The 20,990-nt window shown below is 36.9% G+C and overlaps 2 protein-coding genes across 6 annotated transcripts in view; one reads left to right on the forward strand and one right to left on the reverse strand.

Moving 5' to 3' along the window:
• Positions 1-15,253, forward strand: part of LOC104588646 (tRNA ligase 1-like) — a 161,227-nt gene extending 145,974 nt beyond the window's left edge. Inside the window, exons 22-29 of one of the 2 annotated variants that reach the window (XR_002022202.2) lie at positions 4,822-4,893; positions 4,992-5,068; positions 6,531-6,611; positions 9,068-9,170; positions 12,238-12,396; positions 13,633-14,032; positions 14,901-14,988; positions 15,116-15,253. Coding sequence is in view for 1 of the 2 variants with exons in the window: in XM_010246663.3 (XP_010244965.1) it covers positions 4,822-4,893; positions 4,992-5,068; positions 6,531-6,611; positions 9,068-9,170; positions 12,238-12,396; positions 13,633-14,025 (885 nt within the window). In the remaining variant the exon portion in view is untranslated. Of the gene's footprint in view, positions 1-4,821; positions 4,894-4,991; positions 5,069-6,530; positions 6,612-9,067; positions 9,171-12,237; positions 12,397-13,632; positions 14,262-14,900; positions 14,989-15,115 lie in introns of those variants that run through there. The other variant, XM_010246663.3, reaches the window with a different exon arrangement.
• A 628-nt stretch (positions 15,254-15,881) lies between these two features.
• Positions 15,882-20,697, reverse strand: LOC104588644 (protein IQ-DOMAIN 3-like). Of its 4 annotated transcripts, none has more exons than XM_010246660.3 (6): positions 20,556-20,697; positions 19,877-19,975; positions 19,411-19,758; positions 18,408-18,635; positions 17,375-17,494; positions 15,882-16,990 (listed from the first exon to the last, which is right to left on the reverse strand). In XM_010246660.3, exons 2-6 carry the CDS (start codon positions 19,949-19,951, stop codon positions 16,271-16,273), a joined length of 1,491 nt encoding a protein of 496 aa, XP_010244962.1. In that variant the 5' UTR covers positions 19,952-19,975; positions 20,556-20,697; the 3' UTR covers positions 15,882-16,270. The 4 variants fall into 4 exon arrangements, with proteins under 4 accessions (XP_010244962.1, XP_010244963.1, XP_088754383.1 ...); XM_010246661.3 differs by having other exon boundaries at positions 19,877-19,999; positions 20,556-20,689; XM_088898257.1 differs by having other exon boundaries at positions 19,877-20,072; positions 20,556-20,672.
• Between the last annotated feature and the right edge of the window lie 293 nt (positions 20,698-20,990).

A 20,990-nucleotide genomic window follows, 5' to 3' on the forward strand; every position in this document is an offset into this window, starting at 1 on the left:
TTTTTTCCCAAGTTTATGTTTCCCCTTATTGCTGAGGCAATAATCTCTCCCTCAAGAGCATTCATAGCTGATTTCCTACGTTCCTCTAGCTGGACTAAGGCATATATACCTCTTGGACAAATGGAAGGTCCTTGCTGCCCAAGATCTGCACTCTAGCAAGGAAACATTGTCGATGGAAATGTTGGTCATCCAAATATAAGAAACATGTTGGAAATATCGTATGAAAATATTGTAAAAATTATAGACATGGAGGAAACATTGTAAAATATGCAAAATATAGAATGGTATTTTATGAAATGATAAAGAAGCATAGGCACACCTTTTTGAATTATTGTCTTGTTCCAAATCATTAAACAAAGCTAAGAAACTAAGGTTATAGACAAAAGAATATGTTCTGAAGTTGCCCTGTAAACCTTAAGATTCAGAGCTTCATGATAGAATGAGTTAAAGCAAAATTTTAACCCATAGAAAATGTAAATGGTTGTAATAGATCAACCAAATAATCTATTACACAAACAAAAAGCTAATATTTAACTTCATGTTTGAAATGAATATTGAGCTAGCTCCAAGTGATAATCATGTAGGTTAGGTAGTCAATAACATTGTTACTTCACATATCTACAATGTTGTCACCAACTTATGTTATAATACTATCTCTTGGACTACACATAGTATTGGTAGTGTTCATTGGGGAATATGTCGATTCTAGTAAAATTTCATGCTGCTACCCATGGAAATGGAAATGGAAACTATCTCTTGTCTCCACATAGTGCTGGTAGTGTTCATTGGGAAAATGTCAATTCCAGTAAAATTTCGTGTCACTACCCATGGGCTCGTACATGGGATTGAAGCCCAATAGAAAAGCAAAAACACGTTGCTGAGATACAAGTTGTTTATAAGCTTTGGCATCTTTTTCACTTTCCCACTCAATGCTCTAGTAGTAATCCAACTCTTTCTAGACTGAAGTTAGGGCTGAATAGTAGGCAGATAAACTCCTCTCCCCCTGCTTACATATTTAAGATTCTTCTTGTAATTTGTAAATTTTGGCATAATGCCTTTGCTCTGAATACGTTGCTTTTGCCTGTTCCCATATTTCTTAGCTGTCTCAGCCCACGTGAAATTCTGTTTAATGGAAGGTAACATGGATGTCAAAAGCCACTACATAATCATGCAGTTCTCTTGGTCCCACTTGTCATATTCAGCAGTCCCTATCTAGGTTCCCTTTGATACTACCCTGGCTGTAATATACAGCCGTATCTCCTTGGACCAAGCCAAGTAATTCCTACCATCCAAGGGAGTGATAGTCATAGAACCACCATTCAGTCCACCCTGATTAGATGTAGTTCCTAATGTTGCAGAATCTTCAATTGCCATATATAATAACTCTAGAGTGAATAATACTGTTATCTTTCAGTCCACACACACAGATGACAACCACCCCCACTCCCTAGAGATTTTTATGCATGCAAAAAGCACATTCACACACAGCAACTGCTGTCACACACATGTACATCTCTGTCAGACCTCTCCAAGGCCAATACAAGCCACAGAAACATCAATAGAAGCAACTGCATTACCCTGCCAATCGAACCAGGTCACTCATGACCTACAAAGGTTTCAAAACCTTTCAGATTTGGATCTACAGATCCAAAGCAGGGTCAAACACCCCCTACACCATTCGGCCAATGCAGAACTTAGCCTGTCCTTGGTCTTACTGCCAAGAACTAAGGCTACAAACAATTTAGTTCTTACCCCTGTTCAGTCTGAGAAGATTCTTTGAAGATTCCAACCCAGAAATAACAGAAGAACAGAAAAAATAATCACCGATCACTAGGAAAAGCTTCAATCAACCATCGACATATCTCTGATATTGTCCTTCTTAGATTACAGTCAAGTTCTGAGTAGAGAGAGAGGGGCCGAAGTGTTCTCAGGTCTGGGACAAGTTTGTTCCTTCCATTCTCAGTCCAGGAAAGAAAGAAGATGTGCTATGATCAGAGAAGAACAGATTTAGAGAGCACCGTCCTGCTTTGATACCATGTTTTCCAAGGAAGGAGAGAAGAGAGAAAAAAAGTGTGAGAGTCAAAAGTTCTGGCTGGTGGCACCAGGTATTCTATTTATATATTAGGGCAACCATACATAACTTAAAAGGAGGTAAATGGACCAAAGTACCCCTTCAGTACATAACTGAGATATTACATCACTTTATATGTTAATGTTACATTAAATGATTTTTAAAGTCTAAAACCTATTGGATTTGGAAATGCAACAAGTCTTAGTTGTTGGCTGCTGCACATGGGTTAAGACTGACAAAGGCTATGCAATGACATAATCCAGAGGTGAAAGGTGACTAAGGGAGATTAAATAGTTGATGATAAGGGTCAAGAATATCTTACAAGTGGATAAAAAGAACTGCCATTTTATAGATCTACAGAAGCTTACAAGCTTACAAGTGGACAGTAAGGCTCAATAATATCTTACAAATGGACAAAAAGAACTGCCATTAAATAGTTGTCATTTTCTTTTATAGATCTACAAGAATATTTTATGAGTGGACTAATTTATAGATCTACAGAAGCTTCCATGCCTACATTACTTGTTCATCAACTGAAATGGTTTAATAATAAGGCCCCCATTTTCTTTTGGAGAGGAAATCCTTTGTTACTCTACAAGATTATCACATTTCATCTTTTGGGTCATCCCGCCAAAACAGGGAAGAAACTGCATTTTCTTCTCAAGAATCTCCACCACCCATGTCAGCATGGAGAAAGAGAAATAAGATAGACTAGTAGATTGGCTAGTGCAGTTTTTTCAAGAACCTTTCAATCATCACATCTATAATCGTCAAAAAGGCAACCTATGGCCTAAAAGTTATTTTTTGCTGCTCAAAGATCCTAACAGAATCCTGTTTATGTGGAATTCCAAGCCAAGAATAACTTGCCATGTCAACTCTAGGGGTTTCTCTGTTCATGCATCTATTTTAGGCTGCGAAAACTGTGCTGCATGTCTAATATATAGTCCAGCCTTTGACCTAATAACTTGCCATCTTTGAAACTGTGAGGCATATCTCCCGATCTTCTAAACCATAAGTCCTATCATCAATCTAGCCCTAAAGCAAGGTGGCAAGGTTGCTACCTTGTTAGGGGCAATAGGGAATCCTCCCTGGGTTGTTAAAGATTGTTCCATCTAACATGGAGGCATCAACCTAGGAAAGGTTCAAAATGAACTGAACCATGTTTTAAAAGCTCAAGGTGCAAAAAAAATGCAAAGGCCATTTTGCACTCAAGGTGCACCTCTTCGAAGCAAGGTAGAAAATTAAAAAAAATAAAAAAAAAAGTAAAAAATCAAAATAAATTAAAAAATATTAAAATAGTATTAATTAAAAAATACAAACTTTAATTTTAAACTAAATGTTTTAAAAATCCTATTAGCTCATATTAAAATACATAAACATAACATACAAAAACATGTTCAAAGTGAAAAATGCAAAAACAAAATAAAAAATAGCATACAAAACATATTCAAACATGTCAAACTTTTCATTTCTTCATTTCTTTCTCAGCTGCATTATTTCAAATAGATAATGTGATGTTAAATATTGTTCATTCCTAATGTGATGTTAAATATTGTACCAAGCCCTAAGGCAAGCCTAAACAGGTCCATGTTAGGGTCTTAAATTCTTAATTGCTACAAAAAAATGATTTTATAATTTTAATTATCTTGTAAAAATATCTTTTATTAGGAGGAATGAATAAACAACATTAGCAAATAGGGGGTTCCCAGAGTTTCACCTGTGCGCTAGGCATGCCTTTTAAATCACTGACACAACCTGTGCAAGATCCAGGGTGATTTGGGTCAAGGTGGGGTGGGCTAGTCTAAGGGATACTTGATCGGATGCTATTTTAACTATTGCATAATATTGAGCCTAGAATTCTGCATATGTGGCTGAATAGAAAAAATCAGCACTAACACATGGTCCATATCTCCAAGATGCCGCTCCAAAAAAAAAGGTAAAAACAAACACCACCACTTCCCTATGCATATTACCTGTTCTCATTTTTGTTTAGAATGTGTCCTTAATTCCAATCAGCTGTGACAATCATTGAGATGGTTAATTCATTCAATAATGAAGTGATGATTCCAAAGTCCTTCAAAATGAAGATATGATTGTAATGGTGCATAAGAAATTTCAATCATTAAAGAGGACATGAAAAGCTCTTACATGGCCTTACGTCACGGTATGTCCATTTTATATGCTGGTCTAACCTTTTCCTCTATCCTTTTTCTGGTCAAGTTGATGAACTTTTATTTAATAGACTAGCGTTATGACTTTAGCATTGGACTGTTAGTTTATTACATGCATACTAGGAAGTTGTAAAGGTAAAGGCAAGGCATGCATAAAACAAATATAATTAGGGTACACTATAATACTCCTAACTAATATTTCCTAATAAGTAATTGGTAGCTCAATTCAGAATTTCAGATGTGCTAGATTTTTAGGGCATTAAGAGCAATAACAGATTGGCTAGCCAAGTTGGGGGTTGGGAGGGTCTTTTTGTATAGTGAAAGCTTCTTACCTGATTAATTTTATGCAAGTGAAGGACTTCTGCTCCAATTTCTATGCATTCTTTGTGCAACCCCTTGCCCTACAACCTTCTTTTTTCCATGTAATGCATTATGCTTAGTTATCTTCTCCAAAAAAAAGGAAAAAAAAGTAATAGATTTCCTTTCCAGCAAGATTAATGATTATAAGAAGGCATACTGTACGTGATATATAATTCAAGCAATTTTCTCATGCCTTAACATATTTTTGTATTTTTAAAGGGAAATCTTGACAAAGCATCTGCAAATGCTGGTTATGTCCTGCTGATGTTTTACCACCTTTATGAGGGCAAGGTATGGCATCTTTGCTATTAATGGAGTATTTATTTCATAACTCTGACTCTGACCCTTTTTTCATCCTCTTCTCTTTGATGTCAATTTACTCTTTCTAGAATCGCAAAGAATTTGAGAGCGAACTAGTTGAGCGTTTTGGAGCCCTTGTCAAGATGCCATTGCTCAATGCAGATAGGTCAGTGGACTTCCGGTGTATTTGATGATAGAAACTCGAGCTGTCTCAAGCTAGCATCAATTTTCTGATGAGATTGGTTTTGTAGCTTCATAGAGATGTTAATAACATTTTTTGTTATTATCCTGATCAAAAGGGAAATTGTTTTCTTTTTCTTGCTCCCCTTTCCCCCATCTCTCTTTCTGATCGAACCAAGGGTTTATGATTTGGATAAACAAAACTGTACAAGGGAGATTAATCCACGATAACCTTGGCAAGATTGTTCCTCCCATAAGAGACATGATTCACAACTTAGATTCTTCATCAATGAGTAGTTCAATTGTGTGTCATTTCCATATTTGGATTAACCTAATATTACAATTTTACAAAAAAATTACAGTTGTCATATTTGGATTAATCTAAAGACAGTTCTTTAATGCCATTTTTGGTTAAGGACTAGGGTGAGTGGTTTTTGTTGGGAAGTTTCATGGAAAGAATCACACTTGTGATCTTCTTCAAAGAAAGACAAAATTGGTGTCTTTCCCCTAACCGGTGTATCGTTTGTAAGGCAAATGGTGAGACTTGCTACCACTTATTAATATCATACCCATTTGTTGCTATTATTTGGGAATGGATGGAATTCAAAAGGCAAAGGAGTTGAACATCAGTAGGCTGATAATAGAAGGGGACTCAAAGTTAGTAGTAAGCTGGCTACGAAAAGAGGAGATTGGTTGTTAGAATTTTGCTAATGAAAAAAGAAAGTTTTAGTGCATTACACAAAATATGGAAGCTAAGCTGCAGTAGGTAAAAAGAAGTGCAAATGCTTTTGCTGATGTTTTGGCTAAGCAAGGGCTGGGAAGGGATCAACTTTTGGGGGCTGTGTTGTAATTTATAATTCTAGTGGTCATCCCGGAGTGAGTTGAGAGAGCTTATCTCTCTCTGTGGTGCTTCTTTGTACTTGTTTCCATAATAAACGAAATTCTTCTGTTATTGATGAAAAAATGTAAAATTCAGATAACTTGCCTATGGATGCTTTAATTGCTAGCCAGTGGATTCAATGCCTTTCTAGTGTATGTAAGATCTCTATCTGACAAGCATGAAAAGCCACCTTGTGCAAAAAGTGGCTAAGATTAGGTCTGCATCCTGTCCACCCTTCCCAAGACCCCAAATAGTCAGGGCTCAGGACCAACTTTGGGTATGGCCCTGTTTTTTAGTCTCAATGCTCAGATCCTTAATGATAGTTTCCTATGCTTCAAAGTTCAAACCAATGTTTTGCAGTTCCATATCTTACTTAGATGTTGAATTTGTGGTTATTGTAGCTCGTCTGCTGAAAAAAAATAATAATGAAACATTTATGGGAAATTTTTGCCTCATATTTATCTTTCATTTTTTGGGATGCAGCCAGTCTCCTATCATTTTCACTGATCTCTTTTAACATTTTTGTCATTGCTTTTCTTTTTCTGTCTGATTGTTTATGCATCTGCAGGAATCCTTTACCTGATCCTGTGAAATCTGTACTAGAAGAAGGGTTAAGTCTTTACAGCCTTCACACCAACAAGCATGGAAGGTAAATTAAAATCATGAAATGTCAAGTAACCACCAGAAAACAGTCTTAATGTGTTTGAAATGGTCTACGAAAGCATAAAAACTTTTTTTTATCTGTATGTTGCGACTATCTGCTGGGTTTATTTAAATATTTCATTTAGACTAACAAGCACATAAGAAAGCTGTTCACCATTTGCCCCATAACTAGAGGTAGCAAGCAGCAGCAAAAACCAGGCTGAGCTAGGTTTATGTTTCCCAACAAATCCCAGCCTAACAATGGAACCAGTATAGAATACCTGGACAACAATTCATGATTAGTGTACCCCTTTTATACACAAAGTGTACCCAATACGATGCTGGATACTGCATAGACACTTATGAAATTAATACTTTTAAAATATACAAAAATGGCATATCTAAAAATTTATACTATAAAAAGTGTTTGTATATTAGAATTTCTGTAAATTTGACAATATGTATGTTAAAAAATGACAATGAGCTTAAAAAATTATAAGTGTAAGCATAGTACTAGCATATTAAATGGGATACTTATTCTCTAAACCTAGTCCTGGATTTCAAGAAATCTATATCCCTATTTTTCATATCCATGCCCTTGCCCCATATCAGCACCTGAACACCTTGGGGCCCAATCAGAAGATGGAGTGGGCCTATCAAGGCCAAACCAAACTCCCATATCTTGGTTGCATATGTTTAACAGATGTATAGGAATTATACATAATTATGGGCATGGTTTGGTCTTCCTTGGAGATAGGCAGTCATAAGTTACCTTTTTATAGGTACATGAGTTAAGTTTCTTGTAGCTTTGCTATATCTGTATCTTTCATTCAATAGTATCTTAGTAAAATTGGTTTGATTTGTTTCTGATAAAAAAATGCAGGAGAAAATTGTGATAAAACACATGGTGTTCCCTTGGCTACAAAGTGTTGAATCTAGATCCATGTTTTATGTGTCATGATCCTGTCATCAATAATAGGAAATCATAATTCTGTGATTTTAGTTTTGCCCTGATTTTTCCATGTACATGTCCTGATGCCTAGATTTTTTAACCAAGAAAACATATTTGATATTCCTCTCTAAAACAAGTCTAATGTAACAATGATGTGCACATGAATTGGAAAAATGATGCCAAATTTATGGACATGCTATAGATCTGTGACAAGAAACTAAAATAAGAAAAAGTAGACTAAGATTGCTTTGTCATGTGCAAAGAACATCTATGGCACCAGTAAAAAGAAATGACCTTTAAAACTTAAAAGTTAAGGGTCTAGAAGTAGGGGAGGCCAAAATGGACATGAATTGAAGTGGTTTGAAATGATTTGATGGCCCCACAAGTTAACAATGAATATGGCATTAAACATGGATGAATGATAAAATAGAATTCATGTGGCTGACCTCATATGGCCGGAGAGGGCTTTGTTGGGTAGAGATCTGTGACAGGAGTGATTAAAAGGGTATTTGGTTATTCTCACATTTTTTATTTATATCAGATGAATGCCTGAAATTTATTTCTTAGGTTTATCGTAGGTGTTCTGAAGTAGCAAAGCCCAAATAGTTAAGGATTAAGACTGAGCCGAGTTGAGTCAAGATATTGCCCAAAGTACTGTGATGAATTCCTCTACTATTATGTGCAGTATTTACATTTTTGGATTTTAATTCCTTTAAGACTTCTTGGAATAGCTGGAATAGGATCCTTTAAAAGATATGACATTTGGCCCCTAGTAAAATATGTGGGTTTGAATGTGATTGAAGTGAGTCTACATCATTAACCTAAGTTTCAATGGTGACATAAGTAATTTCACATCATTCTCTGGCTTATGAACTCCCACTATGTCAAATCTTAGTGGGAGCTCTTGATTGCTAGGAAATGAAACCTTGAAGAAAAAGGGCTTGAAAGATTATGCCTCCACCATATAGGCCATCTTGGGAGAATCAAATGTATGCATGTTGAATAGGATAGTAAAGTACATGGAGTTTATTGAAAAGATATTGGAAAGTATTTTCATTGCTGTCAACTTGTAAGGATTCTGAGAAGTGTACGTCTTTTAGGAGAAGTCCTTCCCTCATCTTTTGTTTCTCTTCTTAATGCTTAACCATTTCATTTTTCCTTCTTTTGGAGTAGGTGTAACCCAATTGTTTATAAAAGATAGGAAATTGAGTTAACAACATCTCCCCTCAAATTAATAATTCTAAATAGAACCATCAAACCTAGGGTTGATCAAGCCATTCTAAATACAACCAGTTCCTCCTTTTGCTGGAGATGGATCTGACTTATGACTACAAGTCTGCAACCTATTACAGGCTTGTTCGTTCATGCTGATGAATCACTAGTATTAACTATCAACAACACAATATATGAAATGATTATTGGTGTCATGATTTTATGCCTACATTCCTAACAGGCCCTTTATTATTATTTTACTGCATTCTCATTTTTATTCTTAAAATTCTTGAATTTAGATTGGATTCCACTAAAGGAGCATATGCGGCAGAGTGGGCTAAATGGGAGAAGAAATTACGGGAAGTCCTATTTGGGAATGCAGATTATTTGAATTCTGTTCAGGTATGTAGTATCCTTTTATTTAAGGCTCCATTTGTTTTGAAGTTTTTATTCAGTTCGGTTTTTCCATTTTTTGGTTGGTTCATAGTTGTCAAGGCGACGCCTAGGTGACAAGGCGCCTTTGGAGGCTCACCTCACATAATCACAAAGTAGTTTTCTATAGTGTGTTATAAAAAACTTTTATATTCTTAATTTTTTGAGGTTATAAAATAGATATTTTTAAGCTAAAATATTCATTTTGTGTGTTTATATACTAATTTCTTTTTATTATTTTCTTATTTGTTAGGGTTTAATCAACACAACATTGCTAAATGCTGTATTGAACCCTCAAAGACTTCAAAACCTGAACCAACAAGCAAGGAAGAACATAAAATGTTATCCAATCAACACATTTTCTTATTTTTCATTACTAATTTTGTGTGTTTATATACTAACAGAAATAGGGGTTCAGCCCCTATATTTTTTTAATTTTCTTTTCTTTCTTTTTTTTCTCATGAATATGTTGGAATATGTTGATTTTCTATACTTTAACATGAAGTTTATACTTATGAAAATTATGGATATTTATTAAGGAAATATGATTATGGAACCTAGGGAACTACCATAGGATACATGTTTTTACTTAAAAAAATCTATTGCCTAGGCGACAACCCCCCCCCCCCCCCGGTTGCCTAGCCTCGCCTTGGCACCTTGAAAACTATGGTTGGTTTTTTATTTTACTCAGAGAAACTCAGAAAAGAACCATTGTTTGCTTGGGAAGGCTTCACTGGATACAGACCTAACATTTGGCATGTTTTGAATGGAGTGGCAGCATTTCAGACCCATCCACCAAGCAATGACTCCCTTTCAATTTGACTTGGCTAAGTAAAATACTTCTTGCTGACCAGAGATTTTACTTTGGAGAGTAAAATTTAAAAACCAACAATTTAAAATTCGTCAACCATTACCCAACCTTTTTACTTACTGTTGGGCTCAGCCCAACTTTAAAATCTCCTGTCTAAGGGACCTAAACTCAACTATCATGACCATATTTTTTCATTGGTCTTTGCCCATTTGGTGTTTTTATTAGTTCTTTTAACACATAAAACTTGAAACTTCGTTATAACTAAAATCTAAGCACAACTTCAAAGGAAGCAACAGTTGAAACTTGGAAATGATTATGATAATAACATTTCTGAGATTGAAGGGATTCCAACATCTTTTTGGTAATAAATAAAAAGGAGTTTTATTGAAAAAGAAAAAAAGGTGTTAAATTTGAAGGGACTTGTTTGAATGGTAGTTTTAAGAACTTTCTGTTTTTTTTTCTAATTGGCGATTTTGTTAAGCAGCCTTATAGAGTAATTGGTAACATATCTAAATGAAAGACTGGACAGAAAGATTTGAAAGTCAAATTGAAATTGCTAAAGCAATTTGACAATATGTTCTGACAATGATACAATGAAAGCACACCAAAAACCAACAAAATGAACCATTACATGAGAACTTAAAAGAATCTAGTGAGTAATAAAGCTTCTAAGCAACAATAATTTTAATATCACCAAATGAGTAACAAAAGCATCACCATTTGCTTTGGATCTTCAATCTCATCCAAATATTAAGGAATTACCTTGAAATTAAAGGAGCATTCTCTCTGCTCCTTAAACATTTGGGAATAAACTCTTGTCCAATAGGAAAATTAACCAGTGGGGTTTGATAGAGTCCAGGTTTGAAGCAAAATGCTGAAAAAGTGAAAATTATCCCTAACAGAAACTATCCATTTAATAAAGATAAATGCTGGATGAAGCAATAAATGGTAGGAAACTAGGGAAATTTTAAAAAAAATAAAAATTAAAAATAAATGAAAATTGAGAGAACTGTGTGTGTAGTGTGGGTGAGAGAGAGAGAGAGAGAGCTATAATTAGGGATAATTTTCAGTCCAAGGCCCACTTATTATTCTGTATTTTCAATTCAAAAGGGTGTGAGAAGTAGAAATTTTGCCACGCAACAAAGTTCTCAATTTGAACTGATGGTTGAATTAATGAAGAGTTGATAAGAAAGGGGCATGAGTCCAAACCTATTTACTTGAATATGCCACTGATTGGTGCCCAGGTGCTGGCTTTTTAATATGCCACTGATTGATGGCCGACAGCAAGTTGGTCTGTGATGACCAAGGCAGAGGTCAGTGACCATTTAGAAGTCTTAAAGGTGGAAACCAGAGCTTCCAGAGAATATCCCTCCAAAATCCAAGGTGAGCATAGAGAACAGAGAGATGGAGGTTGGTGAACAGAGAGAGATTGCCAAACAAAAGAGAGGAAAGTGGTTGCTTTAGGGTTAGAAACTTTGATTAAATAGATGAGAAATGTTAGAAATGCATTGGAACTACCTATATCTTATATTATGCCGTATATTTAGAGTTGTGTTCGGGCTGGACTGGTCCAGTGTTGCCCAAGGTGTCAAACTCTAATTCAACCTAAAATTAATTCAGGTCCATAAATCCTAATAACCTGATTGTCAACCTGACTTTTTGAGTTGGATTCAAGTTAGCCTGACCCAAGTTAGACCCCTTATGCAGGACTGTGTATGACATATAGACCCACAAAATGGGACCAACATGTGGATCCATATGGGACCAGTATGTAAAGCATGCATATGGGTCCAACATGACCAACAAGTGGTCCCATACAATGTGACCAATATAAGAGAATCACATGTGGGGTGAAAACATGTAGGGCCTACAGATTAGGACCAACATGACCAACAAATTGGACCGACATATTGGTCTCATTTTCTGCTTGCATTTTCCTTTATGCAAGCAAGAAAAGAAACAAAATGGTTTAAAAGTTGAACTAAAATGGAACTATTATTTAACTCGCTAAATTTTATTCATAAGATTTTACTCAGGTAAAACCCTTTTTACTTAAAAATAAACAGAGCCTTAGGTAATAAGTCTTGTTTGATTGTCGCCAATAAAAATATCCATATTTTGTTTCTTTGTTTTGTTGGTCAGGGTTAATTTCTATGTTATATTGAGTATCATCAGTTTTGTCAATAACAAATAGCAACAATATGACCCCTGTAACGGTTGTTTCAGGTTCCATTTGATTATTCTGTTCAGAAAGTGTTGGAGCAATTAAAAATTGTCGCAAAAGGTGATTATACAACATCCAATACAGAGAAGAGGAAGTTTGGAACTATTGTTTTTGCAGCTGTTACTTTACCTGTTGCAGAGATCAGTAGCCTTCTGAGTAAGGTAGTCTTCCATCTAAATTTTCCTACTAGGTTCTATGCATTTCTTGAAAGGTGTTAATATTTGTTGACAAGCACTGGTGCATGGATATGGACATGGAGGGTCAAAATCCAATGTGTCCAACTAGATGAGAAAATATGGGCTCATGGGCAGTCTGGGAAAGTATATACCATTATAATGGTTCACATCTTTTTTGAATTCTAGCATTGTATACCTGAAAAAATATGTTGTTTTTGTTACTAACATTTTGGAAAATCTATGCTTCCAGAGAGTCATTATATACCAGAAGAGCTTTGCCCAATCACCCCCTCCCCCAATTTGGATTAATTCCACTTAATTGGTTACCACTGTTATGATACTGGTTGATTGATTTCAAGTTTTTCCCTGTATTGTAGTCGAACCTTAACATTATATATGAAGAATGGCATTCGTCTTATAAATTAGCTGTTCGTTTATGTCAAACAATCTAGGAGATAAAAAGGAAATGTTAAGTGTCCTCGAGAATCTGTGGAGTATTGGACTTCAAGATGTGTCAGAGATGTCATCCATTTAGGAGAATCCATGCAACACTTTATAGAAACTCATCTTAGGGAATACAGCCCAGTCCTGCAAGCTTCTTTTTTCTTTTTTTCTTTTTTTTATTTTTGAACTGTAAAATATTGTATTAATGAGACAAAAATATACAACTCTTCCCCATAACAACAGAATGCTGTGCAGTGGGCCAGCCTATTAAGGTTCTGCAGCTTTAGACCCATAATCCAGGCCCTTATCTTTATATTCATGCCCAAATGAATCATCTGCAGACCAGAGTCTGTCTCTGGGGCTGAATATTGAAAGTTTCAAGTTCTTTGTGGCAATTACAGCCACGTTGGGGCCAGTCAGGTTTAATGTGCTGGTCCATTTGATGCCTACACTAGAATTGGATAGATCAGGACAACAATACAGTCAAATCCAGATATATGAAGGGAATACTGTTTAATCCAAGTTGGAAAGACCAAGACTTTATCCCCCAACCTGCACAGCACAGGTAGAAAAGTAACCTGACCTATAATCTTAGGCAGATGTTCCATGATCTTGGTATGTTCTTTAGGCAATTAAGAAAAGTTATTAGATTGGTTGTTTAGGACGGTTAGACATCTGTTCTGGTGTATTTACTTTAGCATTATGGATAGGTAATGATGCTTTCTCAGTTCTGATGACACTTTCAAAAAATAACAATTACACATTTCTTTCAAACAGATGGCCGAGAAGAATCCTCAGGTTAAAGGTTTTCTCAAGGATAAAGATATGGAGAATTCCCTCAAGAAGGCTCATGTGACTCTTGCTCATAAGAGGAGCCATGGTGTCACCGCTGTTGCCAGTTATGGCGTGTTCCTCCATGGAAATGTCCCAGTTTATCTGACAGCACTGCTCTTTTCTGATAAATTGGCTGCACTTGAGGGAGACCTTGGCTCTGTCGATGGTGAGAAAATAATCTCAAAAAACCAGTGGCCCCATGTCACCATATGGACTGGAGAAGGAGTTGCAGCCAAGGAAGCAAACACGCTACCACAGCTTCTTTCCGAGGGGAAGGCAACACGCATCAACATAGACCCACCAATCGAAATATTAGGAACATTGGATTTTTATTGAATTCTTGGTGAGTTTAGTGTACATATGAACTGTCTGGGTCTTGTGTTGCTTTGCAAATGTCTCTACATCCTGGATAACTTAACCACTTCCTCCTTGGATTTTGCGGGTATGGGATAAAACGGAAGGATGCCGTGGGGAAAGGGAAAATTTTTGTATAGACTATATATCATATAGCTTAGAGGTGTACATTTTGTCAAATTACGATAGAATAAAAAACAAATAGTTCAATTTATCAAGTTCTTCCCAAGTTTGTGTTGCTCTTGATTAGTGGACATGACCCCTCCAATAAACATAGGAAATTCTTATTTAACAATTTAACATGGGAAATTAAAACATACCCTGGGTTTTTATAAATTGACTAAAACATACCTTGAGTTTTTCAAGTAGACTTAAATATACGTTTTTGACTCTTTTACCGTTTGTTTCTTTCAAATTTTTAAAATATACCCTAAAACTTTCATACTCATATTGATGGTGGACGTATCAGATTGCCTCTATTTTTCGGGGCACATTTGAGTCAATCTATAAAAACTCGAAACTCTGTGGATTGGAACGATCAAACAAGACAAATTGGTGGGTCCATCTCACCATGGGAAAACAGCTCAATAAAAGGCACTTGTCTGTTTATTTTTGTATTAGGTGTCAGTGAGGTTGTTTGGTATCTATGCTGCCTATTAATGGAAAAGAAATGAGAATAAGCCTAATAAAGGGAAAGGGAAAACTGGAAAAGTGGAAATCAAAAAATTGCAACTCTAACCAGTAACCATTGCTATTTTTAAAAGAAAATTGAGATGAGATATGAGAAGCCTCTTGCCTTCATTCTGTTTCTCTGAAACCAATGACCAAAGCATATATTTGGTTCTTCTTTGTTGCAGCACCTTCAGCCTTCAACAACCAGCTTAGAGGTGTACATTTTAAGTCAATTTAGGCTGTGCTTGGCTTGAAGGAAAAGATGGGGAAAAGGTAAAAAAACATAGTTTAAGTTTGTATGATTTCTTCGCCTTTTCCTCCCTTTTTTAACCTTTTCTTTCAAACCAAACACAGCCTTAAAGTTCTAGCTATATGGAAAATTTTGGCTTTCCTAATGCAGTCTGCGACGTGCAATCTGCTTCGATCTTCCATTTTTGAAGACTTCAGAGTTTTACAACAGGTTCTCATGGGTGATGTATCTCTAGACCCCGGACTTCGCCATACGAAGAATGGTAACGTGCGACGATTAGAACTGATGAGACAAGTGATCTTATATTTTGTTTAATTGATGTAAGAAAAGGTGCAATCGGTCTGACCAGGTTATAAATGTCGTTCTTATTTCTTAAGATGGCGGAAGCTCATCTGCGACCACGTCATACAAATTACAGGTGATATGCGTTTTTTAGCCCATGTTTGGGAGTGCTTAATTTTAAGCGCTTATTGAAATAAGCACTTACTTGAGGTCAGGATAAGTGGACAACACCAATAAATACTTGTTAGCATTTGGTAAGTAAACCCCACTAAATGCTTATGAATATAAATAAATTTATTTTGACACCGGTGCGTATTTATAGGCACTCATTGCTTTCTGATTCATCTTGGCCTGTCATGTGATTTTTAAAATGCCCATGGTAAACACTTTTTAACCAAATATGGACTAAGATCACTAACGTGTCCAACTGTCCATACTCCATATTTAAGACGATTACGATTCCGACCGGATTCAAATTCGGTATTAAATCATATAAACCATAAAGGAATCGATCACGAATGCTGCTGGATCTCATCTCAATCTGGCCCGATTATATATCCCTTATTACGGACATTAAACCCATTCAACCATATTTACCCAAAAAAATAACATATAGAGCATCAGGCCACACCTCTTACAACAAATGATTTCTTCCATTCAAGTAAACGAATGATACAAAAATAAAATCACAAGCGTTTGTTTTAGAGACAACCAATACAAAGAATCGGGTTCTTATCTAATTTCAGAAGTATCAATGGAGCCAACCCAAAACAACATGAAAACAAAAAATAACAGAAACAGGGAAGAAACCTACGGAAAAATACTACGAAAACATATAAAATTAAAGAAAAAAGGCAGAAGAATAATTTCAACCAATCCAGATTCTACTACACAATAAATAAGAGAGCTCTAAAATAGTTGAAGAAACCAACCTGATCACTTCTTCCTGTTTCCCCTCTTCTTGAGATCCCTCTAACCCATGCGTGTGTCTTGTCTTCTGCTCCCCATTTGATCAGGTGCCAACTACCTGCTCCCTCCATTGCTCACACTGTGCTCTGCAGGTATGCCAATGTCTTTAATGGAGCTGGTGTCCACCTTGGGCGGACCTGAATGTCGCCTCAACGCCGCTGGGGAAGCTGGGTAAGACAGACGCTTCTTAACAGACCCTGCAGATCCTTTCTCCGGGGTCCCGGTTCCATTCTTCTCTAACCCCAATGGGCTCTGCAATCGAGTTTTAGCCTTTGCAGACTCGGTGGGTGCCATGTAGCTTGGGACAGATGGAGAGCTTGCCAGGCTCTCATCATCTCGCACTGATGACCCTGCAATACTGTGCCGCCGATGCTTCTCTGACTGCATGCTGAACATGCTCCTTGAGTCATCATCCTGACCCCACAAGCTCCCCCCTGGACTTGCCACATTCAATTTCCCAGCTACTGATGATGAAGTTGCTTTGGAAGGAGTTGATGGGGATTGGCGGGTGGCAGAGCGGCTTGGTTTTTGGGCTGTTGGTGAAGGCTTTTCAGCATTGAGCTCACGACGAGCATAAGCTTTGCTGATTTCTCCTCCAACACTGCGGCTTGCACTTATTACAGATGCTTGGTCATTGTTGAGCTCTTTCTCTGTCATGCTACGACTCTCCCATGGCCGGGCTGCCATCCATCTCTCTAGCCAACTCCATCCCCAGTGAGGATTGTTTGGATCCATAAATGTTGGGTTAACAGATCTTGAATTCTTCCACATTTGCTGCAGAACCATCTCATACTGAGTTATTCACGTAATCTAGTTAATCTGAAGATTGCAGGACATATAATTTGGCATAAACCTTAACTCGGTGTATCAGCCTGGCGACTCAAAAAAACACAGGTCTGTGAATCTTAATATAATTGGCAAATTTCTAAAGTTCAAAGAGAAACATTGGCCTTCTAAAGGAAAATCCAATCAGATTTTGGCATTCCTTCATCCAAGCTGAATCACCTCCTCTTTTACTAGGTAAACCTCACAGGTTGACTCACCAAGTTCTCCTGAATCCCAACTACTGTTGATTCAAGTTGTTTAGCAGGGAAGAGAAACAAGAAATATGGAATATAAAACCTTAGAACACCAAGATAAAGTGGCAAGGGAGGTTACCTGATGAGAGAATGCATAAGCAAGAGCTCTTTCTCTTCTCATAGCAGCCTCTTGCTTGCTCAATAGGCTTGCTTCAATTTGTTCCTTGGATTGCAGACTGTCATCCCAATCCTCTCCCATCTGTCACAGAGTTAAAAAGTACACAAATCAGATAGAAAATAATTTCCAAAGAGGTTAAATGGAAAATAATTCCCTGGTAAATGTTTATATTTGTTGTAATATTAACCTACTGTTATATGAAACAGAAATGCTAATATACCCAGGGTTAGACACGGACAAATGGGTAGTGAAACTTGCTGACCGAGCAAACCTAATGAAGGAGAAAACACAGCGAGGGTGATGTGTAGATTGAGACTATCTATCTAATGAGGAACCTCTTGATAAGCCAAGTTATCCATCATGTGGCTGATTAGGGAATCTCCCAATCAGCCACATGAATAAAACATCCAGGCAAGATGACTTCCCCTGAAATTTGAACTAGAAACAAAGATGAAAGAATAATCTGCTGCGCTGTGCTAGAGGCCTATTGGTTTAAAACTTGCCATGTGGAAGGAGGGTGATATGGAAAAAAGTAGATCCATTTAGGCTACCAACTCGGGTCCAATTTGTTGAAAATCATGTTGGTGAATGTTACTCCTCCTTTGTCTAAAGTGTAACCAAACCCGTAATGGCAATAGTCTAAGTAAAAGTGCCATAGCCAGGCAGTTGCCAAGCATTCCATGCATAACGGAGAAAAAAAAAGCCCAGGTTGAATAAAGTTTTGAATGATCTCCAAGTTGGGAAAAATTGAGGAATCGAAATAAAATTTCCAACTGCAAATCAGTATAGCTTAATTTTCTGAAAGATTACAGCCAAAATGCAGATTGTCATTTGTCAATAGTCAATGACACAAAGGAGATTGGTTAGACTGGAAATTAGAGAAACAAATAAAAAAGCAAGTGAACTAGTGAAGTACATAAAGTAACTTGAAAATTTCTATTTTTTTGGGTAACTATTTCTTGAAGAATAAAACAAAACAAATCATGGCACTTACAGAGGCTCGTAAACTTGCAAGTTCCTTCTCACGTTTCTGTTGGAGTTGCCGCTGGAGAGCCTGGTTCTCCTCCATCATCCTGATTCTCCTTGAACGGATTTGAGACTGAACACGGGCCAGTGTCTGCATGCAACGTAAGGTGGTTGTGGCTTGACGTTTGACTGAATTTCCATGTATGAGTGATTTCAACCTAACAAGCCCTCTCAAGGCCCGTAATGCTCTCCTTGCCTGTAAAAATGACAAAGAAGAAGAACCATACTGAAACACATTTCACAATATCCACTTATATATATATGAGAGAGAGAGAGAAGAAACACATTTCACAATGTCCTTTGCATTCTACTCCCCCCCCCCCCAAAAAAAAAAAAAAAAAAAAGTATCTAATCAAAGCCATCCAAGGTACTGAAGATTATCCAAGATGGATATGATTTCTTCTTTTAGTTTTTCTCAGTGCAAAACTTTTCAGGAAACAAGTAGAGCCAAAAGTATCTAAAATGAATATACATTTGGAAACATTAGACAAATAGCCAAAACAAATGCAAAAAAAATATATTGTTGAAACAGTTAAGGAATATGAATTTTCTTGAGCATAACCAACCAAGCACCAAAGGGGAGTCATTAGCTCATCTTTCAGAGGCACCTACTTGAACCCACGTTCTCACAGTAGTCATGTCAGCCGAGATTTTACCATCACACCAAGCAATGGCTCCTATCTACAAGATACTTTGTACTGGTTTGAAAATTAAAAAACAAGGATTGCAACTGATTTAAGATGTTTGATGTTCTTAGCTAGCAGTTATTTTGTTTCCCGTTACTTTCACAAACTAAAGACAAATAATAATTTAAAAAAAAAAACATTAATTTACTTGCCAGATGTTGATCTTTTTGAAAGGATGATGGAAAATTCAAATTGTTTATTGTTCAAATTTCAAAAACAAAATAAGGGAACCATCTCAGACATTCCCATGGAGGATGAATGCCCATTGGAAATAGGAGTTAATACCAGGTATCCTCGGAATGCCGTTTGAATCTTGATAGCCGCAATTTCCTCCTTTGATTTACCAGAAAAACGGGTCACTGATGTGAGGCGAACAACTTCTGCGGCAGCCTGAGCTGCAGCAACGGCGGCCTCAGCAGCCACAGCGGTGGCAATCGCAACAGAGTATGCGTGCTTGCTCTGTTCATTTTCTGCTTCGGTGAGCTGCACTTCCTCGGGAGGTGGAGGTGGAGGAGGTGGAGGAGGAGAATTTTGGGGAAGAGGGGGCACCGCAGAAGCAGTTTCAAATGAGGAAGTAGAAGGATCTGGGTGTTTCTCTTTCCCGAACCATTTCTTCTTAGATTTACTGCTTTTCTGATTAAAAATATAAAGGAAAGAAAACAAAAGAAGGTTGAATGAGAAAGCAATTTAAAAGTAAGAGGCAATCCAATAATCCAGAAAAAAAAAATGAAACAAATGGCATTCTCCGAACCTGATCTTTCTTCTCCTTGGATTCAGGACTGAAGGCTTTCTTCACTGCAACAAACCAGTTTCCTTTCTTCCCCATCTCCTTGTCATTCCTCGACTCGATCTTTGACAGATAAACAACCCAAATCTGAATCAGATCAAAGGAGCCATCTTTCTAATAAACAGTAGGAACCCAAGTATAACAAAATACCACTTACGATCTGTGGGAAAGAAAAAGACTATGAAACAAATAAAGATAAATAATTAAAAAAAAAAAAAACAGGTCTATAAAATAGCCGCATTTCCATATCTCAAACCAAAATCGAAACTTCATGAACAAAAAGAAAATCGAAAACCAAGAAAAATCTACGAGAGTCAGAACCTGGAAATTCAACGAAATAATCGGTTTGGAAACAAACGCCAACAGTGTGAAGGACGAAGAAAATCTTCACTTCAATTTCCAACCAATAAATGGGGCAGTATATAACCCAATCGAAGAAATTGCAAGATCTTCAAGAAAGCCAGAAACCCATATCTATATTACAAAAGACGTGCCGACACACACACACACAGAGGAGAGCGAGAAACCAGGGAGAAAAAAGAGTTGCACCGAAACCCACGAAAAGGCGAAGAAAAATGAATCTCAAGAAAAAAAAAAGCCAATTTTCCATTCAATATTCAAAGCAATAGGAAAACAAACATACCTGATAATGAAATTGCAGATCTCTGTAAAATATCTTCAGGTCTTGTTCTCTCTCTGTGTTTCTCTTTCCCTCCACAGAACGAGAAGAGAAAAAGACTAGACCTTGCAAGCATCTGTGAGGGAGAAAAACCAGATCTTGCCAAGGAAATTTCAACGACCAGAAATGGAGAATAACAGCTGGGTTTTTCCACTGGGACCCACTTTACGTAAGCAAGCTTTGGTCCCATTTAATAAGAACTCGAATTTTTCTCAACAAAACCAACTTGTCTCTGCCCGACTCTGAATTTACTTTCCGCAGGTGCTGCTGCATGCCCTGCATAACTGAGATTAAATTCTAGAGTGATTTGGGCACACCCATTTTTTAATGAAACCAATCTCTCTCTCTCTCTATCTCTGATGTGCGGATGTGCCCAAAATGAAAATGACTGAAAATCAC

Source organism: Nelumbo nucifera, chromosome 2, assembly GCF_055504915.1.
Source record: "Nelumbo nucifera cultivar China Antique chromosome 2, China Antique-T2T, whole genome shotgun sequence".
In the NCBI taxonomy this organism is placed as follows: domain Eukaryota; kingdom Viridiplantae; phylum Streptophyta; class Magnoliopsida; order Proteales; family Nelumbonaceae; genus Nelumbo; species Nelumbo nucifera.